This window comes from Oncorhynchus mykiss, chromosome 28 (genome assembly GCF_057628025.1).
Source record: "Oncorhynchus mykiss isolate SJ-2025 chromosome 28, ASM5762802v1, whole genome shotgun sequence".
Classification (NCBI taxonomy): Eukaryota; Metazoa; Chordata; class Actinopteri; order Salmoniformes; family Salmonidae; genus Oncorhynchus; species Oncorhynchus mykiss.
This window is the reverse complement of record NC_143049.1, coordinates 33,997,872-34,025,734: the sequence shown is the minus strand read 5'-3', so window position 1 is coordinate 34,025,734 and position 27,863 is coordinate 33,997,872. Positions and strand designations below refer to the sequence as shown.

Sequence of the window (27,863 nt, the reverse complement as noted above, 5' to 3'; positions counted from 1 at the left end):
CAGAGTCATATATTTAGATATATGATACAGACCAGAGTCATATATTTAGATATATGATACAGACCAGAGTCATATATTTAGATATATGATACAGACCAGAGTCATATATTTAGATATATGATACAGACCAGAGTCATATATTTAGATATATGATACAGACCAGAGTCATATATTTAGATATATGACACAGACCAGAGTCATATATTTAGATATATGATACAGACCAGAGTCATATATTTAGATATATGATACAGACCAGAGTCATATATTTAGATATATGATACAGACCAGAGTCATATATTTAGATATATGATACAGACCAGAGTCATATATTTAGATATATGATACAGACCAGAGTCATATATTTAGATATATGATACAGACCAGAGTCATATATTTAGATATATGATACAGACCAGAGTCATATATTTAGATATATGATACAGACCAGAGTCATATATTTAGATATATGATACAGACCAGAGTCATATATTTAGATGGCTCTGACACAGACTACAACTACACTGCAATAAACCCAGGGGAGTAGAAACAGCAGCAGAAAGTAAAGTGCTGAGACAAAATATATGAAAATATATAAACAAATGCAACAAACACATGTAAACAACTGCATCAAATATAAACAAATATGACCAAATATAAACACAAACGGCAAAAAATAAATAAACAAATAATAAAATATCCAACATATGTAAACAATGCAAAAACAAACATTTAGCAAGTATAACAAATATAAACAAATATCAAATAAATATAAACACATATCTAATAAATATACACAAATATCTAATAAATATTAACAAATATCAAACAAAAGTACTGTGAGCTGAGTTTGTAGGGAGGAGAACTGTCAACAACACTATAGCACTACTGTATATGCTATGACTGAGTGAAGCAGAGCTGTGGAGGGCTACACAGCCATCTCATCATCCAGACAGTCTGAAGGGCTCTCTGCGTTCAGCACGTTGAAGAGGCGTGCCGTGCCCTCAGGCCCCGCCCCCTCGCCCTGCCCCCAGCTGTCCCTGTCACTGCTCTCGTCCGTGTTGGACTCGTATTCCGAACCGATCCCCGACTCCCGGAACCGGAGGAGCTCCAGGGCTCCAAGGACCTCCTCTCCACCCACAGGGGAGTCCCCTTCTGGGCCGCCTGAGCTCGGACTCTCCCCCTCCTGGTCTTGGTTCTGGTGGGGCTCCTCCCCCCTGCGGCGGGGGAAGCGGAAGCACTCCAGCCTCACGGCACTGCCGCCAGGCCCCAAAGAGAGGCTCTCCGGGGCCCTGGTCCCTGGTGGAGAGGACCCTGTTAGGGTGGAGGCCCATGGGCCATTGTTGATCTGGGGCTGACCCTGCTGGGGGCCCATGGAGGTGGGGATGGTGGGGGCGTCACGCAGGGGGGGCTTGGCACGGAAGGTGATCTCCAGCAAACTGTCCTGGGAGCCCACTGTGGAGAAAACAGAGAAGAGAGAGAGTGAGATTGAAAGAGGGATAAATAATGAAAGATACAAATAAAATAAAGACTGAGAATTAGTGGGAATGGAGGAAAGAAGATGAGTGGAGGGAATAGAGAGATGAGAGAGGAGGTGATTTGAGGGGATAATTGAGAGCGGAGATTATGATAAACTGGAAAGGGCAAGATGACAGGCAAGATAACAGGCAAGATGACAGGCAGGATGAGAGACAGGTAACAGGCCAGATGACAGGCAGGATGAGAGACAGGTAACAGGCAAGATGACAGGCAGGATGAGAGACAGGTAACAGGCAAGATGACAAGAAAGATAACAGGCAGATAACAGGCAAGATGACAGACAGGATGACAGGCAAGATGACAGGCAAGATGACATGCAAGATGACAGACAAGATGACAGGCAAGATGACAGACAAGATGACAGGCAAGATGACAGGCAAGATGACAGGTAGGATGACAGGCAAGATGACAGGCAAGATGACAAGCAAGATGACAGGCAGATAACAGGCAAGATGACAGGCAAGATGACAGACAAGATGACAGACAAGAGGACAGGCAGATAACAGGCAAGATGACAGGCAAGATGACAGGCAAGAGGACAGGCAAGAGGACAGGCAGATAACAGGCAAGATGACAGGCAAGATGACAGGCAAGATGACAGGCAAGATGACAGCGTTACTGATAAGCTGTTATGTCAATTCTGATGATTATTAAATACATGACAGTACAGAAAAAGGAGAACAAAAGGATGAAAGATGAGAGGGGAAAGATGGAAAAATAAACAGGGATGAGAGGGGAGAGATGGTAAAATAAACAGGGATGAGAGGGGAGAGATGGTAAAATAAACAGGGATGAGAGGGGAGAGATGGGAAAATAAACAGGGATGAGGGGGGAGAGATGAGAAGAGAAAAAGGGATGAGAGGGGAGAGATGGGAAAATAAACAGGGATGAGGGGGGAGACATGAGACAAGAAACAGGGATGAGAGGGGAGAGATGAGAAGATAAACAGGGATGAGAGGGGAGAGATGAGAAGAGAAACAGGGATGAGAGGGGAGCGATGAGAAGAGAAACAGGGATGAGAGGGGAGAGATGAGTAGAGAAACAGGGATGAGAGTGGAGAGATGAGAAGAGAAACGGATGAGAGGGGAGCGATGAGAAGAGAAACAGGGATGAGAGGGGAGAGATGAGAAGAGAAACAGGGATGAGAGGGGAGAGATGAGAAGATAAACAGGGATGAGAGGGGAGAGATGAGAAGAGAAACAGGGATGAGAGGGGAGAGATGTGAATAGAAAGAGGGATGAAGAGTGAGGGGGAGAAGAAGGAAAGTGAGGGATAAGAGAAGAGAGAATGGATAAAGAAGCAGAGCCAGTCACTGGAGCTGAGTCCTCCAGCAGCCTTGAGCTCCAGCTCCTGGATCTGTTTGACCAGTAGGGAGATGTGCTGCAGCAGGTCAGTGTTCTGCAGCAGGAGTCTCTGGACACGGGCCTGGGCGTCTGTCCTTGCACGCACCTCTACTGACAGCTGGTCCTGGAGCACACACGTCTAGGTAGACACACACCACACACACACACACTGGGAGGTGAGAGTGTATACACACACGTCTAGGTAGACACACACCACACACACACACACTGGGAGGTGAGAGTGTATACACACACGTTTGCAGGGATGTATGTACTGTATGTAGATACTGTATGTAGATACTATACGTAGGTACTATATGTAGACACTATATGTATGTACTGTATGTAGATACTATACGTAGATACTGTATGTAGGTTCTGTATGTAGATACTACATGTAGATACTATATGTAGATACTATATGTAGGTACTATATGTAGACACACACCACACACACACACACTGGGAGGTGAGAGTGTATACACACACGTTTGCAGGGATGTATGCACTGTATGTAGATACTATATGTATGTACTGTATGTAGATACTGTATGTAGATACTATACGTAGGTAGATACTATATGTAGATACTGTATGTAGGTACTGTATGTAGATACTGTATGTATGTACTGTAGATACTGTATGTAGATACTGTATGTACTGTATGTAGATACTATATGTATGTACTGTATGTAGATACTGTATGTAGGTACTGTATGTAGATACTGTATGTATGTACTGTATGTATGTACTGTATGTAGATACTGTATGTATGTACTGTATGTATGTACTGTATGTAGATACTGTATGTATGTACTGTATGTATGTACTGTATGTAGATACTGTATGTAGATACTGTATGTAGGTACTGTATGTAGATACTGTATGTACTGTATGTAGATACTATATGTATGTACTGTATGTAGATACTGTATGTAGGTACTGTATGTAGATACTGTATGTATGTACTGTATGTATGTACTGTATGTAGATACTGTATGTATGTACTGTATGTATGTACTGTATGTAGGTACTGTATGTATGTACTGTATTTATGTACTGTATGTAGATACTGTATGTATGTACTGTATTTATGTACTGTATGTATGTACTGTATGTATGTACTGTATGTAGATACTGTATGTATGTACTGTATGTATGTACTGTATGTAGATACTGTATGTATGTACTGTATGTATGTACTGTATGTAGATACTGTATGTATGTACTGTATGTAGGTACTGTATGTTCGTGTGCATGCTTACACACCAGGCGCATGTGTAACAGTATAACTTTAGACCGTCCCCTCGCTCATACCCGGGACCCTCTGCACACATCAACAACAATCACCCATGAAGCGTCGTTACCCATCGCTCCACAAAAGCCGCGGCCCTTGCAGAGCAAAGGGGGAACCACTATTTCAAGGTCTCAGAGCAAGTGACGTCACCGATTGAAACGCTATTTAGCGCGCACCGCTAACTAAGCTAGCCGTTTCACATCCGTTACACATGCATGCAAAAATGCAAACACACACACACACACACACACACACACACACACACACACATTTGTGCATTACTATTTTTGTGAGGACACACACACATACACACGGTAAAATAATATAAATGAATATGCACTCATAGGTTATTAAACATAGACACACAGAAATACCCCAAAATATCTAACAGAAATTCACAAACACACATCCACTGATCCAGGGTCAAAGGGAACGTTTCTTCGCCCCTGTGATTCTGCCTCTGTTCGCTCAGCATTAAAAAAGAATCCGTCATTATAACCCAAAAACCAGCCCAAACCTCATTAGACCAAGCCATGTGATTACAGGAATGACAAGAGAGAATGAGAAACTGACTAGACAGTGTAGAGTGACAACGTTGAGCCGGCTTGCTCGTTAGTCATAAGGAATGTCTTGTTAGACCAGCAGAGCTGAGAGCTACCTTTGAGGAAGAGCACTGTCTTATCATTCTTTATAGCCCCAGCAGCAAAAGGCAATACCTCTCCCTTGTTGAACCGTCAATCATTAGAGTGGTAGCTCAGGGTAGCACGAACCAGTTAAACAAAATAAACACTAATTGAACTACTTAAAAGTAACGTAAACACATTCGGGACAAAACTCAATATATAAAATGTCGTATTTATAATACACACGTTACTGTTTATAGTGACGGTTCAGACACATGATGAAATATCCACTTGTGCTCACCACAGAAAATGCTGTACGAGGTTTCTAGCTAGCTAATAATCTGCCAAGGTACTGTGGCTCAAGTTTAATAGTCTCTTTTTGATCTAAAATACCATAACAAACAGTGAAATGTACAGTATTTTGGCTAATCAAACTATGCCAATGTTACTCATAAGCTGCATTCAACAAGACAAACTGTAATTTGGAAAAGTTTGAAAACGTGTCTACCTGTGCTGCAGCAGCCTGGGCCTGCTGCTCCTGCTGCTGGAGCAGCCTCTGGAGCAGCTGCACCTGGTGCTCCACTGAGCGGGGGGAGTTCACAGCCAACAGGTCCGACACGGATGGCCCCGTTGTGGGGGAGGTCAGCTGCAGGGCTGGGTCCTTGGATGGGGAATAAAGAGGACCAGGTCAGTTGTTAGTGATCTATAATGAATGAGGATAAGAGGGTACATGTTACGTTGCATATTGTTAAGCTGCAAGATTCCAGTAACTTTTCCCCAAATCTACTGTTTTTTTCCCAGAAATCTTGGTTGAAGGATTCCCAGATTGTCTGATGATTCCCTCCTGATTCTGGGAATCTTCAAATCGGGATTTCAGAAAAAAAACCTGTACATTTTGGGGAAGTTACTGAAATTTTACAGGCCCATACTGTACATTGTTGTATGTTCACACAGGCAGAAATTAGTTACTAATACTGTTATCTTTATGTGGAGCAAAACTGTCATGATTTCTATTCCATCTGATAGTATTAGCCTTAATTCCCCCATTGGTGAATGGTGCCACTGTGTTACTACGTGTTATAATTCACAATAGTGAAAGCTCATTTTGGAAACCTATTGGACTTCATTTAGCACTTCACTTAATATGTCTACCATCATAAAGAAATAAGGACACAGCAGCAAGGACAGCTCCGTACTAGCAGTAATTATCTCTGTGCTATGAATACACCGGGCTGGGATTCAACACAATACGGTTCAATACAATACAACAGGCTACAAAAGAGATTGATACAATCAGACAGGGAAGATGAAGCTATTAACAAGGAGATAGAGAGAGAAAGAGAGACAGAGATAGGAAGATAGAAAGTCATTTGACAAGCAGAAAGAGAGAGTGAAAGAACACCTTTTAAAAGGGAGACTATAAATAGTGGTCTGGAGGAGAGTGGCTGTTATGTCTGACAGTATTTATGGGGGTCTTTGAGTACCTTCTTGTGTTGTACAGCATGTTAGCTTTTGTGACAGACATCTACCGCATGTTACAGTACAAAGACAATCTGGTTTGATGGAGATGAGGGTCTATCTCAGCCCAGCTCAGCTCATAGAGGATTATTATTCGATTATTAGTTCATTACTTAAGTATATTGATGGTATACAGTAGCGACAGACCAGACCGTTCAACTCTACTCTAAGTGCATCGATGACGTTGTCCCACAGTGACCGTACGTACATATCCCAAACAGAAGCCATTGGATTCTGGAGCAGTGGAAACATGTTCTCTGGAGTGATGAATCACGCTTCACCATCTGGCAGTTCAACGGACTAATCTGGGTTGAGTGGATGCCAGGTGAACGCTACGTGCCACAATGCATAGAGACAACTGTAAAGATTGGTGGAGGAGGAATAATGGTCTGGGGCTGTTTTCCATAGTCCAGACTAGACCCCTTCGTTCCAGTGAATGGAAAACTTAATGCTACAGAATACAATGATGTTATAGAACTTTGAGGCAACAATTTGGGGAAGGCCCTTTCATGTTTCAGCATGACAACGTGTCAGGCCCTGATCTGTTTCACCTGTCCTTGTGATTGTCTCCACCCCCTCCAGGTGTCGCTTATTATCCCCGGTGTACAAACTGGCGTTTGTCCTGGCTCCTATTTTTCCCGGTCCCTGTTTTTTTCGAGTCTTCCTGGTTTATGAACTCTCGCCTGTCTCCGACCTGCCTTTTGTCTACCCCTTTTGTTCTAATAAATATCGGAGCTCAATCATTTTCCTCCTTTCTCTGCATTTGGATCTCGCCTTGTGCCCTTATACAATGCCCACGTGCACAAAGCGAGGTCCATAGAGAAATGGTTTGTTGAGATCGGTGTAGAAGAACTTGACTGGCCTGCACAGAGCCCTGACCTCAACCCCATTCAACACCTTTGGGATAAATTGAAAAGCCGGCTGCGAGCCAGGCCTAATCGTCCAATATCAGTACCCGAACACACTAATGCTCTTGTGGCTGAATCGAAGCAAGTCCCTGCAGCAACGATCCAAAATCTAGTGGAAAGCCTTCCCAGAAGAGTTTGCTGCTACAGCAGTAAAGGGGAGACCAACTCCATATTAATGCCCATTATTTTGGAATGAGATGCTTGATGAGCAGGTGTCCACATACATTTTCTGTTGCAAAACGTTTCGTTACAGTGTGATGTAATGAATAAGACTCAGTACCTTCCCATCTTTACTAAGAGGGTCCTGTCTTTTGGTCTTGTCCAGGTCAGATGACAAACAGTCAATGCTCTCCTCTGTGGTGGCTTCAAGGTCAGTCGAATCAGAAAATGCCAACCTCGTCTTGGCTGAATGAGAGAGATGGATGGAGAGGGATGGATGGAGAGAGATATGGATGGAGAGACAGAAAGATGGATGGAGAGAGAAAACAAATCATAAACATACTAACATAGGGACCAACTACCACCAGCAAAAACGTAAAACATAACCCATTTTTTTATACAAACTAATTGTATTTTAGAGATTTTCTCAGACCCAAAGACGCTTGAAACATCAAATCAGAATTTGGCTCCTCTCCACTTTCTCTAGAGTCACAACACACTCTAACTGATTGAGTCTCAGAAGAGAATGTCCCCACTGTGCAAATATAGAACAGTATGTACTAGGTAATAGGGCACTACTAGGTAATAAGATGGTTCTAGGTAATAAGATGGTTCTAGATAATAAGACAGTACTAGGTAATAAGATGGATTTGGTAATAGGACGGTTCTAGGTAATAAGATGGTTCTAGGTAATAAGATAGATCTAGGTGATAGGATGGATCTAGGTAATAGGACGGTACTAGGTAATAAGAGGGTTCTAGGTAATAGGACGCTACTAGGTAATAAGATGGTTCTAGGTAATAAGATGGCTCTAGGTAATAATATGGCTCTAGGTAATAATATGGTTCTAGGTAATACGATGGTTCTAGGTAATAAGATGCCTCTAGGTAATAAGATGGTTCTAGGTAATAAGATGGCTCTAGGTAATAAGATGGTTCTAGGTAATAAGATGATTCTAGGTAATAAGATGGCTCTAGGTAATAATATGGTTCTAGGTAATAAGATGGCTCTAGGTAATAAGATGGTTCTAGGTAATAAGATGGCTCTAGGTAATAAGATGGTTCTAGGTAATAAGATGGTTCTAGGTAATAAGATGGCTCTAGGTAATAATATGGTTCTAGGTAATAAGATGGTTCTAGGTAGTAAAATGGTTCTAGGTAATAAAATGGTATAAGGTAATAAGGCAGTATGGTGCATGGGCAAGTGAGTCACACCTGGCACAGCGTCTTCCCCATCTGCATCGGTAGCATTGGTGTCCAGTCCATCCTCAGAGCTCTGCTCCCCTGTCTGCTGCAGGGTCAGCTGGTGGCACACGTCAAAGGCCTGGCCCACTGTCCGCACAATGCGCATGGCCTGGGACTAGAGGGGTGGGGGGTGAAAGAAAAGGGGAGAGGGAGGTGAGTGGAGGGAGGGAGGGGGAGAGATGGGGAGGGAGGGAGGGAGGGAGGGGGAGAGATGGGGAGGGGGAGAGATAGGGAGGGAGGGAGGGAGGGAGGGAGGGAGGGAGGGAGGGAGGGAGGGAGGGAGGGAGGGAGATGGGGAGGGAGGGAGGGGGAGAGATGGGGAGGGAGGGAGGGGGAGAGATGGGGAGGGGGAGAGATAGGGAGGGAGGGAGGGAGGGTGGGAGAGAGATGGGGAGGGAGGGAGGGGGAGAGATGGGGAGGGAGAGATGGGGAGGGACGGAGAGAGACAGAGGAAGAAGGGGGAGAGACAGAGGAGGGAGAGAGAGAGATGGGGGAGAGAGACGACAACAAAAGAAGGAGGGAAGTGAGGTTTAGTCGGCACAGTAATTCAGTAGGTGCATGCTGTCGTTGTAATGGATTGGTTCATTCCAGAGCCGTAGGATCTCAAGCTTTTCCTTTAGAACCCTACAAGGCACAACGAACTCAAAAATCCATTGATTATATAACCAAAATAATTCAATATCTCCAACGTTATACATTCTTGCCCTTAGAGCAATTATGCCGCAACGCCCGAAAGAGGGTTGTCTTGTGCACTCAGTGGCACATTGACCAGGTGCTTTAAAATGCCCCACATTCATACTGTGGAGGAATGCTGCCACAAGGCTGTCAATCACCACTGTATGTCGGTAAGCACAGGGCCAGTGTTGTGTGTGTGAGACCGTGGTGCTCCTACGGTGCAACAATAATGACCACCGTTATATGTTTATGATATTCTATGTTACCTGTGTATAGTAAGTACCATACTGTACCATATGATGATCATTTGAGCTATTTCCAGTAGATAGCCTCAATCCAAAAGGATCACCACTAAAAAGATCACCACTCATTTTACATGGCCCAACGGGAAGTGAACTCACGACCTTTGAGATACTAGCACTGCTCTCAAAAAAGAACCATCTGGATCACAAGGCCAATTTAGGAATTTCGGGATTCTATAAACCCAACAGTGATCAATGGGAGCCAGGGTTACCAAACCCAGTATCAGCAGTTTACCCTCCTCTCCTCTGGACAAGGTTTGATCTGGAAGTCCGAGATAAGAGGTTCAGGGCTGGAGGCATCTGAGAAGCGCGACTACACCATATAGGGGATTACATCCTGTGTCTTTACTTTCTGGTACAGATGGCAGGTGGTACACGTTGCAAATGTCAGAATTAAAAGCCTCTTTCTCTCTGACTGCATCCCTATGTAGTGCCCTACTTATGACCAGGGCCAATAAGGAATAGGGTGTCATTTGTGATGAATTAGTATGCTGCTTCACTCAGTCACTGTCAACGGTACATGCCTGGTATCCATGGTGAAGTCAACCTCACTGGAAGGGTTGTTATCCAGGCTTTTGTAATGAAGAACATTTCTGCTGTTTGATATGCAGTTATGGGGTAGTCGCGTGCCATTCTTTTCTACGAGCATTTTTCTATCGTGCAGAGTTGAAAGTCATCACATGTGTGTACTGTGTGCAACTGTGATCTTGTAGATGAGACAATGTGTGTGTGTGCTTGTGTATAGACAAAACTCTCTATTGATCCAAGAGTCCCAAGGCTCCAAGGCTCCTTTAATGCATCATGGCACAGTGCCCTATACCCAGCCCCCTTCCCAAAGCAGCTGCTGCCACATATCTGATACCCTGTAGAGATAAATGGATTATACACCACAAACTAAATACCACTAATTATATACCACGGATTATATACCACTGATTATATACCACGGATTATATACCACAGATTATATACCACGGATTATATACCACAGATTATATACCACGGATTATATGGGGTGGCAGGGTAGCCTAGTGGTTAGAGTGTTGGACTAGTAACCGGAAGGTTGCAAGTTCAAACCCCCGAGCTGACAAGGTACAAATCTGTCGTTCTGCCCCTGAACAGGCAGATTTGTACCTTGTCAGCTCGGGGGTTTGAACTTGCAACCTTCCGGTTACTAGTTCCTAGGCCGTCATTGAAAATAAGAATTTGTTCTTAACTGACTTGCCTAGTTAAATAAAGGTAAAAAATATATATATACCACATAGTATATACCACGGATTATATACCACAGATTATATACCACAGATTAAATACCACAGATTATATACCACATATTATATACCACAGATTATATACCACATATTATATACCATGGATTAAATACCACAGATTATATACCATGGATTAAATACCACAGATTATATACCACATAGTATATACCACGGATTATATACCACTGATTATATACCACAGATTATCTACCACATATTATATACCACTGATTATATACCACTGATTATATGCCACTGATCTGGATCCTGTGGATAATTTACATCTCATACCCAGCCCACTCCCACAGCGATACACACTGTCTTAACCATAGAATTACATAAAATATATATAGAAAGTATTCACACTCCTTGACCTTTTCCACATTTTTTTGTTACAGCCTGAATTTAAAATCGATGAAATTTAGATTTGTTTTGTCACTGGCTTTAACACAAAGTGGAATTATGTTTTTAGAACTGTTTACAAATGAATTAACAATTTAAAGTCTTGAGCCAATAAGTATTCAACCCCTTTGTTATGCCAAGCCTAAATAAATTCAGGAGTACAAATGTGCTTAACAAGTCACATAATAAATTGCATGGATTCACTCTTGTGTGCAATAATAATGTTTAACATGATTTTTGAATGACTACATCATCTCTGTACACCACACATACAATTATCTATAAGGTCCCCTCAGTCGAGCAGTGAATCTCAAACACAGATTCAACCACAAAGACCAGGTAGGGTTCCCAATGCCTTGCAAAGAAGGGCACCTATTGGTAGATGGGTAAAAATAAAAAAGCAGACATTGAATATCCCTTTGAGCATGGTGAAGATATTAATTACACTATGGATGGTGTATCAATACACCCAGTCACCCAGATACAGGCGTCCTACCTAACTCAGTTGCCGGAGATGAAGGAAACCACTCAGGGATTTCACCATGTGGCCAATGGTGACTTTAAAACAGTTACAGAGTTTAATGACTGTGATATGAGAAAACTGAGGATGGATCAACAACATTGTAGTTACTCCACAATACTAACTTAATTGACAGAGTGAAAAGAAGGAAGTCTGTACAGAATACAAATATTCCAAGATATGCATCCTATTTGCAATTAGCCATTAAAGTAAATCTTCAAAAAAATGTGGCAAAGAAATTAACTTTTTGTCCTGAACACAAAGCATTATGTTTGGGGCAAATCTAACACAACACACAAAGTACAACTCTTCATATTTTCAAGCATGGTGGTGGCTGCATCATGTTATGGGTATTCTTGTTATCGACAAGTACTAGGGAGATTTTTATGATAAAAATAAACAGAATAGAGTTTAGCAAAGGAAAAATTCTAGAGGAAAACTTGGTTAAGTCTGCTTTTCAACAGACACTGGGAGACATATTCACCTTTCAGCAGGACAATAACCTAAAATACAAGACCAAATATACACTGGAGTTGCTTACCAAGACGACATTGAATGTTCCTGAGTGGCCTACTTATTACAGTTTTGACTAAAATCGGCTTGAAAATCTGTGGCAAGACTTGAAAATAATGTGCAAATATTGTACAATCTAAACTCAGCAAAAAAATAAATGTCCTCTCACTGTCAACTGTGTTAATTTTCAGCAAACTTAACATGTGTAAATATTTGTATGAACATAACAAGATTCAACAACTGAGACATAAACTGAACAAGTTCCACAGACATGTGACTAACAGAAATTGAATAATGTGTCCCTGAACAAAGGAGGGTCAAAATCAAAAGTAACAGTCAGTATCGGGTGTGGCCACCAGCTGCATTAAGTACTGCAGTGCGTCTCCTCCTCATGGACTGCACCAGATGTGCCAGTTCTTGCTGTGAGATGTCACCCCGCTCTTCCACCAAGGCACCTGCAAGTTCCCGGACATTTCTGGGGGGAATGGCCCTAGTCCTCACCCTCCGATCCAACGTGCTCAGTGGGATTGTGATCCGGGCTCTTCGCTGGCCATGGCAGAACACTGACACTCCTGTCTTGCAGGAAATCATACACAGAACGAGCAGTATGGCTGGTGGCATTGTCATGCTGGAGGGTCACGTCAGGATGAGCCTGCAGAAAGGGTACCACATGAGGGAGGAGGATGTCTTCCCTGTAACGCACATCGTTGAGATTGCCTGCAATGACAAGCTCAGTCCGATGATGCTGTGACACACCGCCCCAGACCGTGACGGACCCTCCACTTCCAAATCGATCCCGCTCCAGAGTACAGGCCCCGTCGACGATAAACGTGAATCCAACCATCATCCCTGGTGAGACAAAACCGTGACTCGTCATTGAAGAGCACTTTTTGCCTGTCCTGTCTGTTCCAGCGACGGTGGGTTTGTGCCCATTTATTGCCCTGGGCACATCTGCAGTCCTCATGCCTCCTCCTTCTTTTGGGGATTTCCAGAGTCAGTAAAAAGGCTTCTTTTAGTGTCCTAAGTTTTCATAACTGTGACCTTCATTTCCTACCGTCTGTAAGCTGTTAGTGTCTTAATGACCGTTCCACAGGTGCATGTTCATTAATTGTTTATGGTTCTTTGAAAAAGCATGAGAAACTGTGTTTAAACCCTTTACAATGAAGATCTGTGAAGTTATTTTGATTTTTATGAATTATCTTTGAAAGACAGGGACATTTCTTTTCTTGCTGGGTTTAGGTGTACAAAGCTTATAGAAAGACTCACAGCCGCCAAAGGTGATTCTAACGCGTATTGACTCAAGGGGTTGAACACTTATATAATCAAGATACTGTATATTAGTGTTTTATTTTTCATAAATGTTCTACAAAAGTTAGAATTTTTCTTATCATTTTTCTTCCACGTTGACATTACAGAGTATTTTATGTAGATCGTTGACACTAAATGCCAATTAAATACATGTTAATCCCACTTTGTAACACAACAAAATGTCAAGGCGATGTGAATACTTTCTGAAGGAGCTGTAGAATTATAGGATCTCTAAGGTCTTACCTTCCTCTTGGATTTGAAGACATTACAACGGAACATGTTGCTCTGTCCATCTCTCGCAATGTAACTGAAGATCTTCAATTCCTGGGCGTCATGTGACACATAGAAAATCCTAAATGAGACGGGGAAAATGTAATGATAATGAGAATTTCTATTGATTTCACTTTTAAAGGCCCAATGCAGCCATTTCATATCAATATCAAATCCTTTCGCTGTAATAATTTAAGTAACTTACTGTAACAGTTTTCCAATCAAATTCACAAAAATAGCTTTTTAGCAAAAACTATTTCTCAATTTAAAACAATTCTAGGACTGTCTGGGAGTGGTCTGAGTGGGGAAGGGGAAAACTGTCTGTTACTCTCTTGGTTATTGGTCTACTAACCAATTTACTGCCTGGTGATGTCACCTGGCAAGCCAAAATCTTCCGCCCATGCAAGCGGTTGATAAGAACGTCCTATGTAGATTGTATTTTCAGGGGCCTCCCGTGTGGCGCAGCAGTCTAAGGCACTGCACCGCAGTGCTAAAGGCATCACTACAGATCTGGGTTCAATCATGTAACCGGGAGACTGATGAGGTGGCGCACAATTGGCCCAGCGTTGTCTGGGTTAGGGGAGGGTTTGGCTGGCTGGGATGTCCTTGTCCCGTCGCACTCTAGCGACTTCTTGTGTCGACCGGGTGCATGCACGCTGACATCGGTCGCAGGCTATACTATGTTTTCATTGACACATTGGTGTGGCTGGCTTCGGGGTTAAGCAAGCAGTGCGACTTGTTAGGGTCATGTTTCAGAGGACGCATGACTCTCGACCTTCGCCTATCCCGAGTCCGTACGGGAGTTGGAGCAATGGGACAAGACTGTAACTACCAATTGGATATCATGAAAATGGGGTAAAATGTACCCCCCCCCCCCACCCAAATATTGTTTTTTCTACTAGGAAATAACACTGATCACATGTTCATACTGTTACAGTGTTAGTTTCATCAACAAAACTGAATGTTGACCTTACTGGGCCTTTAACTACTCAACCAAAAGTCATCCATGTATAAAAATACCCCCAAAACATTTTCAAGGCTCCGTACTGTGAAAAACATGATTTTCCTGTGTGTTATATATATTTCCTCTCCACACTGTGAGGTTGGAATAATACTATTAAATAGTGAAAATTATGATAGAGACTTCCTGTAAATTAGATTATAGACCAATAGGAAAGAGATTTCCCAACCTCTCTATTTTGACCATTTTTATTGAAAACAATCTCAGGCAGGTACTTTATTATTTTCCAGAAAGGATTTGATATTGAGATTTTTTTTTAAATGGCCGCATTGGACTTTTAAAAAGAGTGTTATGTTTGAGGACACTTTGACATTCCCTTACCTATAGATGGGGTCTTGTGTTATCATGACTGTGTTGTCATCCCATGAACACTCTTTCCTCTGGAACACAACCAGAGAACAACACAATGCTGCAATTCACTGCTATGACTTATGACCTAGGGACAGATTTATGAAGTGTTTCACCTAAAATAAATATGGACTTAAACTTTTTTCCATCTGCAGACATTCAATATGTAGGACCTTGCAGCTTCCATGAAGGACAGAGAGCTATGATGGTATTCCATCTTTTGGCAAATCAACACATTCTGCCTCCATATGCAAAGAATGTTGATCAGAACACTGTATTTTTACATTTTAGGATACATTTTTAAATTACTTTTTTTATTTTGCCTCTGTAAGGAACAGTTACACACTTCACACTGTCGAAAACATATAACATAACGTTTCCTTCACGCGGAAACTGTAGATGTACAGTGCATTCGGAAAGTATTCAGACTCCTTCACTACTTCCACATTTTGTTACGTTACAGCCTTATTCCAAAATTAATTAAATTGTTTTTTTCCCTTCATCAATCTTCACACAATACCCCATAATGACAATGCAAAAACAGGTTTTTAGAAATGTTTGCAAATTTATATAAAAAAAATACCCAGAGATATAAATGTAAATAAGGTATTTCTGCAAACAATTCTAAAAACCTGTTTTTTGCTTTTCATTGCATATATTTTATATGATTATAAATATGGCATCAAAGTGTTGAAAAACAGATTTTTTGCTTTGGGTATTGTATGTAGATTGCTGAATACATTTTTATTATTTAATCCATTGTAGAATATGGCTGTAACGTAACAAAATGTGAAAGAATCAAGGGGTCTGAATTCTTTCCGAATGTACTGTATGTGTCATTGACTTCAGTGTAATATAATAATTGATGTTAGTGTGCATTATGGACACGACACAAGACAGCCAAACTCATACAATGTAAAATTGAAGGGGACTAAGAAAAAGTCTCCAATACAATGATAGAATAAATCCTAATAAAGAACAACATTTTGACATTCTGTTTTCATCGGGGTGTCATCTGTCGAAGGGGCCTTACCTTTTTCTTTTTTCTCAAAACCACCCTTACACCATCGGCAGACACAATGATGTTGACCTTCTTCTTCTTCATGTTCTTCAATTTGAATTCATACTGTAGGGGAGGGGGGGGGGTGTCAATTAGATAGATTTGTTCATGAAATTGGAATGTCAAATAACCCATACAATTATACGCTATACAGTATGGACTACCATGGACTTTGGTGTCCATTCCTATTCAAGAAGTAAACTGAAATTTAAATTCCTCAACCTTGTCCAGAGATACCTGATGTAATGGAATGAAAACATGTACCAATAACAGGTAGTGAGTACTAACAAGCAGTGAGTTCTATCAGGGAGTGAGTACTAACAAGGAGTCAGTACTAACAGGTAGTAAGTACTAACAAGAAGTGAGTGCAAACAGGTAGTGAGTACTAACAGGCAGTGAGTACTAACAGGTAGTGAGTACTAACAGGTCGTGAGTACTAACAGGTAGGTAGTAGTAACATGTAGTGAGTACTAACTGAGAGTGAGTACTAACAGGTTGTGAGTGGTAACAGGTAGTGAGTACTAACAGGTAGTGAGTACTAACAGGTCGTGAGTACTAACAGGTAGTGAGTACTAACAGGTAGTGAGTACTAACAGGTTGTGAGTACTAACAGGTAGTGAGTACTACCAAGTAGTGAGTACTAATAAGTAGTGAGTACTAACAGGTAGTGAGTACTAACAAGTAGTGAGTACTAACAAGAAGTGAGTACTAACAGGTAGTGAGTACTAACAGGTAGTGAGTACTACCAAGTAGTGAGTACTAACAGGTAGTGAGTACTAACAGGTAGTGAGTACTAACAAGTAGTGAGTACTAACAGGTAGTGAGTACTAACAAGTAGTGAGTACTAACAGGTAGTGAGTACTAACAAGTAGTGAGTACTAACAGGTAGTGAGTACTAACTGGGAGTGAGTACTAAGGGACAGATCGAAATTGACAACTCACGGTGTCATAAAAAAACACCCCCCTCCCCAAAGTTACAAATATTTCCACATGACACTCCCCTTGTACTATAAAATAAATGAACACCTTCCCTCCTCATGGAATTAACTCAAAATATGGTTTACGACCACAAATAAAACTAACTGTAGCGACCCTATGTTTATAAACGTGGATATCGATTTTGCCATTTTGTGGCACAGTCAATACCACACACGGCTACGGGCCAGAAGGTTGAGGGTTCGTCGACCACCACAGACGAGCTCACTCTACCTGCCTGTTTCAATACACAACCATCAGAGACAGCTGCCGACAATGATCAGCTCTGGGGAAATCAGTTTTTCAACACTTTGATGCCATATTTATAATCATATAAAATATATGCAATGAATTTTCCACCAACAGGTTTCTGTGCCAGTGCACTACACCACCAATAAACAAAGTATACTGACATCGGTCACTTCAAATCAAATTGTATTGGTCACACACACATGGTTAGCAGATGTTATTGTGAGTGTCGTGAAATGCTTGTGCTTCTAGATAACAGGTAATATCTAACAATTCCACAACAAACCTAATATCTAACAAATTCCACAACCAAACCTAATACACACAATCTAGTGAAGGAATGGGATGAGAATATAGAAGTATAAAATACATGGATGAGCAGCCACAGAGTGGCTAAGATGCCATAGATAGTAAGAATAGATAGTGAAGGATACATTATAAACATATGAGATGAGTAATGTGAGATAAGTAAACATTATTAAAGTGACTAGTGTTCCATTTATTAAAGTGGCCAATGATATCAAGACTGTAGATAGGCAGCCGCCTCTCTGTGCTATTCGTGGATGTTTGCGTTTTCAACACTACAATAAATAGACTGTCAACCTTGACCTTGTAGGTTTACCCAGTATCGAAGGCTTGGCTTGGCAATCTCCAAATGTCACTAAACTTTCTTGTGTTTTGTAACAGGTGTTAATAAATACATTTGAAAAAAGAAAGAGACCTTTGGCCGAACCCCAGAGAGGTAGAGAGACTGTATGTGGCATGCTACGACACCAACACATATTTCTTAATGTCAGATAGCTACTGTGTCTGGAATACAGATATAGACGTATAGAAGGTACGGTAATTCTTACATTTTCTATCCAAATATTTTGTACAAAAATAAGCACTATATTGTTAGAAAACAAACACAATACCCTCCCTGTGTCAACCAAAACAAACACACTACCCCCCCTGTGTCCACCAAAACAAAACAAACACACTACCCTCCCTGTGTCCACCAAAACAAACACACTACCCTCCCCAAAGAAAAAAAGAAAGTTTGACAACCCTTCCCTATTTTGGACCACCCCTCCCCCAGTAAATTTCGATCTGTCCCTAATAGGTAGTAAGTACTAACAGGGAGTGAGTACTAAAGTATTTAGCATTGATATCCCTACAAGACAGCACCTGCTGCTGAGAGTCAACACAAAGGCTGAAGAAAAGTGGCAAAGTCAGATTGTAGAGTTGGTAAAGTCTCCAACAAAAAAGTTCCCTGTTCCCCCCCAGAGTGCATTAGACATGAAGGAATATTCAGTAGTGTGCACCACTTGTATCCTTCCCCTTCATTAGTTAGACTTGTTAGAAGTGTTCCCTCTGACTGTACTGTAGTCTAAGGAACCAGACATCAGGACCAGACATCTAAAAGAAACATGTTTTTCCCCAAATTAGGAAATATTTCAGAAGTCCAATTGATCAAATGAGGACTTTTATCAAATGAGCACTTTTCCACCTCTGATCTTCAACCAGAAGCCTAATCAGGATCCTCTCATGTCAGAGGTTTGAAGCTATGTCGTGTTGCCTTTCTCTCCCTGTAAAATAGAATGATATTCAGATGTTTTTTATACTAATTGGGTGATTTTTTTAACTCCTTTTCAGTATCGGACTATGGACTATTTCACGGACTGTACTACTGTTTTCACTGTATTGCTGATTGACTGTATTGTCTTTCTGGCTATATTATTGTATTTTAATATATCCTGTGCCTACCAGCAATAAATGCCCACTGGGATGAAAAAAAGTTTATTAAATTTGTAACCCACAAAGTTCCACGGTTCCTTGAGATGTGTAGCCTAGCCACACCCATGGTCACTTGCTGGAGTGTATTCATTAGTCGCACACCGTTGCAAAACGTTTCACACTATAAAAACGTTTTTGCAACGGAAAACGTTTTGGCCAAATTCAGGTAGGTCTCTTTGGTTCCTACCCTCTTATAAAACAATGGTTCCAAAAGGGTTCTTCGGCTGTCTCCATAGGAGAACCCTTTCTGGTTCCAGGTAGAACCCTTTTTAGGTTGTAGATAGCACCGTTTTTCCCTAAGAGTGTAGTGAATACACCCGTGGTTTGAGTAGAATGTTGGGGTCAGAAATATTTAGTTCATTTTGGGGGGGACTGAAGTTAGTTGAACATTACAACTAACTAAAACAGAGACTTGATTTATAATGTTCAGAGACTATAAGTGGTTTTGATTCTGATTGTTTGGATTCTGAATCAGCTGATTCAGTGAATACACATTATTATTTTCATGACATTCCTGTCTTATTTTTCTATTGACGGTATGTGTTTAGTGCTAACTGACTAATATAGTTTGACCTGAGTAGTGCATTAGACATGAAGACTTAAGTTAGCCTTTAGCTCAACAGGTTAACAGAGACAAAAGAAAGCTGACTAAACAACAGCTTCTATTAACCATCAGACTGTTGAACAGCCATCACTAACCGTCTACCAGGTGATGCACACCTGATTGATTTGATATTTGGGTTGTTTATTTAGGGTCGTTACGATTTCTTTCTCTTCTTTGTGTTCTCCCTTGACATTTCACGGCATTATTAGGATCCATAAACATAAGCATTTCGCTGTACCGGCTATAACACCGGCTATAACACCGGCTATAACACCGGCTATAACACCGGCTATAACACCGGCTATAACACCGGCTATAACACCGGCTATAACACCGGCTATCGTTTTGTTGTACACAGGAGATCCGGGTTAGGAACCTGGTCCGAGAGAGATGCGTAACCATGCCAGCACAGCACAGCCTGGCTCAGCTCAGATCGGTTCAGTGGTGTGAAGAGGGTATTATACCAGAGTCTGAGGTGAGGGACGGGATGGACAACCAGATACACACCCACCATCCACCCCCACACAGCCCTATAGAAACAGGGGCTACACACCCACCATCCACCCCCACACAGCCCTATAGAAACTGGGGCTTCACACCACCATCCACCCCACACAGCCCTATAGAAACTGGGGCTACACACCCACAGCCCTATAGAAACTGGGGCTACACACCCACAGCCCTATAGAAACTGGGGCTACACACCACCATCCACCCCACACAGCCCTATAGAAACTGGGGCTACACACCCACAGCCCTATAGAAACTGGGGCTACACACCACCATCCACCCCCACACAGCCCAGTTTCTATAGGGCTGTGTGGGGGTGGATGGTGGTGTGTAGCCCCAGTTTCTATAGGGCTGTGGGTGTGTAGCCCCACTGTCCTATAGAAACTGGGGCTACACACCCACCATCCACCCCACATAGCTCTATAGAAACTGGAGCTACACACCCACCATCCACCCCCACACAGCCCTATAGAAACTGGGGCTTCACACCACCATCCACCCCCACACAGCCCTATAGAAACTGGGGCTTCACGCCACCATCCACCCCCACACAGCCCTATAGAAACTGGGGCTACACACACACACAGCCCTATAGAAACGGGGGCTACACACCCACAGCCCTATAGAAACGGGGGCTACACACACAGCCCTATAGAAACGGGGGCTACACACACAGCCCTATAGAAACGGGGGCTACACACCCACAGCCCTATAGAAACGGGGGCTACACACCCACAGCCCTATAGAAACGGGGGCTACACACCTGACAGTGGGAAATGAGGGAGAACATAAAAAGGACGGTTCTCATTATTTTCATGTGCATCAACAAAGCTCTGCCTCTCGTAGCCTAGAAAGAGAGAATAAAGCAAACTGGCTATTCCCCTCTCTCTTCATGCTATTGTATGGGATTTGGAAGGCAGCAATGCCTGAAGAATGGATGTGGTGTTTTTTTGTCTGAGCTGATGCAGTCTTTACAAGCCCGGTTTCAGATATGTATACGCTGTCTTGACAAAAATGAACGTAGGAGTCGGCAGCACAAAGAGATCTGGGACCAGGCTAACTTTTCCGCCATAAAGTAGAGTAGGCCATGTACTCCACTGTACACCAACAAGGGAACTTGGCCCAAGAAGGACGACTTTGATAAACAGTAAACGCTCGTTGAGCCCAATTCCATTATGATCCCAGAGGACACTGACTTTCCTCTGATCCAATAAGGACAACTTCAATAAACACTTGTTGGGCCCAATTCCATTATGGTCCCAGAGGACACTGATTTTCCTCTGATCCAATAAGGACGACTTCAATAAACACTTGTTGGGCCCAATTCCATTATGGTCCCAGAGGACACTGATTTTCCTCTGATCCAATAAGGACGACTTCAATAAACACTTGTTGGGCCCAATTCCATTATGGTCCCAGAGGACACTGATTTTCCTCTGATCCAATAAGGATGACTTCAATAAACACTTGTTGGGCCCAATTCCATTACTGACTTAGAATAAAAAAATTACGGACAGTGTCACCAGCAAAACACCCCAACACCATCACCCCTCCAAACTCCATGCTACACGATGGGAACCACACATGAAGAGCTCATCCGTTCACCTACCCAGTGTCTCACAAAGACAAGGCAGTTGGAACCAAAAACCAAAAATCTTCACTCAATCTGCAATCTGAGGTGCAGTTAACTCTGATGAACTTATCCTCTGCAGCAAAGGTAACTCTAGGTCTTCCTTTCCTGTGGCGGTCCTCATGAGAGACAGTTTCACCATAGAGCTTGATGGTTTTTCCGATGCCACTTGAAGAAACTTTCAAAGTTTTTGAAATGTTCCGTATTGACTGACCTTCATGTCTTAAAGTAATGATGGACTGTCTTTTGTCTTTGCTTATTTGAGCTATTCTTGCCATAAGATGGACTTGGTCTTTTACCAAATAGGGCTGTCTTCTGTATACCACCCCTACCTTGTAACAACACAACTGATTGGCTCAAAATTATTAAGAAGGAAAGGAATTCCCCAAATTAACTTTTAACAAAGCACACCTGTTAATTGAAATGCATTCCAGGTGACTACTTCACAAAGTTGGTTGAGAGAATGCTAGGATTATGCAAAGCTGTCATCAAGGCAAAGACTGGCTACCTTGATTTGTTTAACACTTTTTTGTTTGCTACATGATTCCATATGTGTTATTTCATAGTTTTGATGTCTTCAATATTATTGTGCAATGTAGAAAATAGTGAAAATAAAAAAAACAAAAATCCTGGAATGAGTAGGTGTGTCCAGACTTTTGACTGGTACTGTACAACAACTGGTATGCTATCCAGCCCTGGAGTTTTCCCAGACGTTAATACTTTAATTGCATCTAGAAGTTACTCCTCTGTAATTGGGCCTTCACATGTTTCTTTCTGTATAGCTGTTAATTTTACACAATTTTTTACACTAAAAAATCCTTACAATTAACTTCAGTTAGTGGAAATGGAGGAGACTGAAATGAAAACAGATGTTTAAAGTACTTTGCTTCCTCTTTCAAAATATGGTTTGGTGAATCATGGATGACTCCGTCATTTGTAATAAGTTTCTGTAAATTATTTTTGGTTGCATTTCCATGTCGTAAATTAAAAACTAAATTTGGTGCATTTTTCACAATATTCCATCTAGTTTGCTTTATATTAATAATGTATTACACTATACTACACTTTCTTGAATAGTTTGTCCATTGATTTTAGTTTTTCCTCTAATTCATTCTGTGCCTCTTTTACAGTTTTTATTGGTATCTACTGTATCTCTACTGTTAGTTCCTCTATTTCCTTTTTTAGTATGAACTCTGTTACAGTTTTTATTGGTATCTACTGTATCTCGACTGTTAGTTCCTCTATTTCCTTTTTTAGTATGAACTCTGTTACAGTTTTTATTGGTATCTACTGTATCTCTACTGTTAGTTCCTCTATTTCCTTTTTTAGTATGAACTCTTTTGACCGACATTGTTTTGGTTTTAATAAAGATGAGTACTTCCGTTACATGGGTACTGAGTTGCATGGCCTCTAAAGGCACATTTAAAAGTGTCCCATACAATAAGGGGATCTGCTGTACCTATGTAATGTAGGAAAAAGTCAGTAAATATTATTCTGTCTTGGTTAAAACAATTTGTCATCCAGTAGGCTTTGATTAAATGTCCAATATCCTCGCGGAAATTCTGCAAGAGTAATGTTTATACCAATTATTTGATGGTCCGACCACATTCGGTCCCCTATCTACACTTTTTAAAACTTTTGGTGCCAGTGAGAATGACATTAGAAAGCAGTCAAGACGACTAGCTTGATTGAGCCTCCGCCGTGTATATCTCACTAGATCAGGATATTTAAACCTCCAGATATCCACTAGTTCCAATATATTCATCATATTCGTAATTTCCTTAAGTGCATGAGGGTGATAGTTTGTAGTGTGATTTCTTTTACCGTCCATTGAGGTACTTACAACCATATTATAATCGCCCACTAAAATGTAGGTGTCACGTCCTGACCATAGAAAGTCTTTATTTTTCTATGGTGGAGAAGGTCATGGCATGACTGGGGGGGGAGGGGGATTTTGTATTTCTATGTTGGCCTGGTATGGTTCCCAATCAGAGGCAGCTGTCTATCGTTGTCTCTGATTGGGGATCATATTTAGGCAGCCTTTTCCCACCTGTTGTTTGTGGGATCTTGTTTTTGTATTGTTGCTTTTGAGCCCTACAAGGCTGTACGTTCGTTTGTTTCTCTTCATTGTTTTGTTGCTGGTTCACATTTAAAATAAATATGATGAACCCAAATCACGCTGCGCCTTGGTCTACCCATTATGACGATCGTTACAGTAGGATCTTAATTTGAGCCAGTTTGCTACAGCAGGAAAATAATCCTGCAGCAACAGGAAATGTGAATTATTATGTGGATTATAATTCATGGATATTTTGTAGTGGTTGATACATTTTTCGTAAAGGCAAGTCAAATCTGAAATGTAAAATTCTAAATTACAAACTTTAGAAGTGTCATGCCCTGACATTAGAGAGCCTTTTAATGTCTCTATTTGGTTTGGTCAGGGTGTGATTTGGGGTGGGCATTCTATGTTTTGTTATCTATGATTTTGTATTTCTATGTTTTGGCCGAGTATGGTTCTCAATCAGGGACAGCTGTCTATCGGTGTCTCTGATTGGGAACCATACTTAGGTAGCCCTTTTTCCCTCCTTTCTTGGTGAGAAGTTGACTTTGTTTATGGCACATAGCCTTTAGCTTCATGGTTTGTTTTGTAGTGTTTATTGTTTTGTTTGGGGTCTTTATTCTAAATAAAGGAATATGTACGCTCACAACGCTGCACCTTGGTCCTCCTCCTTCAACAGCCGTGACAAGAAGCCTTTTTTACCTCAAATACACAACAAGTTTGCATGTCCTGCTGTTCAGGAAAATTCAAAGCAACAAAAAAGTGATCGAATTTAAATCCCACATCTGTATGTTCACTAAAAAAATATCCCCCATCACTTTCCTCCTTATAAGAGTTGTCTCTCTCTGGACGTCATTGAGGAAGTGGCCAGCCTCTGTGTGAAACAGAGACACTGACCTCTGTGTCACACAGACCCGGCGGCATGGCTTGGTTAAATGTAGCATTTGGCTCTCCCAGCTGACTCTGCAGCAGTTAAATCCTCTCCGTAACACTGTAATACTCTGGCCCACTGCAGTAACCATTAATGCCAGACACCATCGCCATCTCTTTCTCATCTCTCCAGCGGAGAGGACGCCTCTTAAAGAGATGGTTAAGGATATTGGTTTTAAGATTAAGAAAGATATCTCCTTATAGAGAGATGGTTAGGATCGGTTTGATAGGATTAGAAGAGATGGTTGGTTTAGACTGAGATTATAGTCTTACAACCTTAGAATACAATGATTGATTTGCAATATTTGATATGTAGATGTAGGCCAGTTCAATATGCAGATACCATACCAATGTGAGAGAGTAGAATATGAATCTCTTAAAAATATATTGGACATGCATGCCATACAAACACACACACGCACACGCACACACACACACACACACACACACACACACACACACACACACACACACACACACACACAGTCCAAGTTTTTTTAAATTTATCTTTAAGACATTTAAATATTCCTAATATGGAGAAAGTATCATTACTGGAAGGGAGAGAAAAACATGAAATATTATGCCCCACAGGAAACTAGATAATTGGTAAAGTGATCATTGAAGCATCTTACCCGTATCCTTCTCATTGCAGCCACTATCTCCATTCGGCTGTTCGGACGACCCACTTCCAGACTGCCAATGTACTATAATATTTACACAGTTATGACATTTGTCATTAGTAACTGAAGTATTCTTGAACTCTTACTCTGTTCTCATGTGTTTCTTGTCAAATGGACTTCACTGTACATTCTGAATACATTGTAAGGGTAGGCTACTGGAGGTCTATATGGATTTGATAAATTGGCATGGGATAATACATTCATGAATACATTTCGACAAGCACACTGTAACATTTAATACAGTGCAATCAGAATTCAATCAACACTGTTGAGTGTAATATTAGGGCACAATTCAAATGAAATAACAAAAAATTCAATCTAGCTATCATCATTTACATTGTCATAACATTTTGGAAAAATATAATTTTGGATATCAATTCATTATATAGTCAGCGCGCATCCGTACACTATAGACCCTTATGGATGAGCCGCTACTGTAGTTCATAGCCTATGTAACATTACCTTTGCCTCGAAGCAGACCCCATGCTGAAATGCCGCCTCGTTGTGCATTGGGATCCTCAAATCCTGTGCATCATCCACTAAATTATACCTGGTTATCCCTGGCATCGCCCTTCTGATACATACACGACTTGTCCAACACTAGTTTTATGCCAACGCTATTAGAAGACTGTAAATACGCGCATCTCGCCCAACACTTAAGAAGGTCTTTGATTGGTTAGTCGCCTAGAACCCAGCGGTCATTCCGGTTGAACCACTGTGCGCTACAGATTGATTGGCTAATGAATTTGTTAACGCCATATGCGTCTAACGGTCCAATTTGATACCGTCCGAGCTAGAATATCTGCCAGTCTAGTGGCGTTTCAGATGACGCACAATTCTCAAGGCAAGGTTGTCAATTATTTTTATGCCATTGCCATGAATAAAAACTGATGTTACGCGCGTGCCAAATGACGAATGACAGCATCCAAATCTGCTTGAAGACCAGACGTTTTTTTTTTTTTTTTTAAATCAGAGGATTCCACTATTTTCATTGGAACAGAGCATAGCATCATCATCATGGACTTGCAGGAGTAGCGTATAACTCTCTCCAATTCACATAAACCCTGTAATAAGGGTTGTATGACATCTAGTGGCATAATCTGGAAACAGCGCGGGTGCTGTTTTCAAATGTGCCTACTGTATTCTCCATTGGTGTCCAGATGAACTAAGTAAGCCTATGCAGATGTTAGCCTACTATTTGGGAACAACTAATCACAGAATCAGTTTGATGCATGAGAGTTTATTCACAAGAACCAGGCAATTGCCCCCAGAATGTATTTGCTACACAATACCAACAGGGCAAAGACCATACTGTGTGTAGTGGATGTGGAGGACAGATGTGTGATTGGTGTAGTGTTGTCCGTAGTGCTGGTCAAACATGGTGGATAAATAATGCAGGCCATTTTCCGTTGAAAAATGGTCACAGTTCCGGCTCTCCCATTGGCACCAATGCATTAGCAGCTGGGTCTGGTCTGCTTAGTTCATTGACTGTATATGAACCAGAAAAAAGGAGCGAGTGAGATGTCTTGTTTCCACTTCCATCTCTGGCGCTGGTTAAATATGTGCTGTAAAAAAAGGCCCTGCGCCTTTAAGGCAATGGCTGACAAGCCTTATGTTGGTCAATCACCCCCCCCCCGACACCCGCCTTTGCGCATCATGTGAGTTTCCAAAAAAGAGAGGGAAAAGGGTAGATGGCCTAGTCAAGTTGTTGAGTCACGTGTGCGTCCATTTAACCATGAGTAGATATGATATAATGTTATAATTCTAATTATTTATGCAACAATGTGTTCGTCACCATCCTGTCTATTTCAAATCTTCTCATTGATCAGATGTGTCATTCAACGTGAATTCAGCACTTTGGGGGGGGGGTGCACAACCCATATGGAATTCCTGTTCTCTGGCAGCGTTTGAATTCAGCACTTTGGGGGGGTGCACAACCCATATGGAATTCTCTTTTCTCCTTCTCTCACCTGTCCATCTCCTCATTTGAATTCCATGCTGTCACTGTCACTTGTCCGCTCAAGCTTAACATTATTGTCATCTATCGGTCACCAGGTGCCCTTGGAGAGTTCCTTAATGAGCTTGACACCTTGATAAGCTCATTTCCTGATGGCTCACCGCTCTTT

The 27,863-nt window shown here is 41.5% G+C and overlaps 1 protein-coding gene across 2 annotated transcripts; it reads right to left on the bottom strand.

The window, feature by feature from the left end:
- LOC110508226 (carboxyl-terminal PDZ ligand of neuronal nitric oxide synthase protein) lies at positions 1 to 26,678 on the bottom strand. Of its 2 annotated transcripts, XM_036966835.2 has the most exons (10): positions 26,200 to 26,678; positions 25,690 to 25,761; positions 16,295 to 16,387; positions 15,235 to 15,293; positions 13,866 to 13,974; positions 8,602 to 8,746; positions 7,509 to 7,633; positions 5,311 to 5,463; positions 2,853 to 3,021; positions 1 to 1,455 (listed from the first exon to the last, which is right to left on the bottom strand). In XM_036966835.2, exons 1-10 carry the CDS (start codon positions 26,302 to 26,304, stop codon positions 929 to 931), a joined length of 1,557 nt encoding a protein of 518 aa, XP_036822730.2. In that variant the 5' UTR covers positions 26,305 to 26,678; the 3' UTR covers positions 1 to 928. The 2 variants fall into 2 exon arrangements, with proteins under 2 accessions (XP_036822730.2, XP_090081282.1); XM_090225156.1 differs by lacking the exon at positions 1 to 1,455 and having other exon boundaries at positions 2,039 to 3,021; positions 26,200 to 26,657.
- Between the last annotated feature and the right edge of the window lie 1,185 nt (positions 26,679 to 27,863).

Excerpts from the sequence above, each read along its gene's own strand:
- LOC110508226 (XM_090225156.1), bottom strand. The coding sequence starts at position 26,304 with ATGCCAGGGATAACCAGGTATAATTTAGTGGATGATGCACAGGATTTG. Across the intron at positions 25,762-26,199 it reads GGGTCTGCTTCGAGGCAAAG|TACATTGGCAGTCTGGAAGT; the intron begins GTAATGTTACAT and ends TAAATATTATAG. Across the intron at positions 15,294-16,294 it reads TTTTGAGAAAAAAGAAAAAG|AGGAAAGAGTGTTCATGGGA; the intron begins GTAAGGCCCCTT and ends GTTGTGTTCCAG.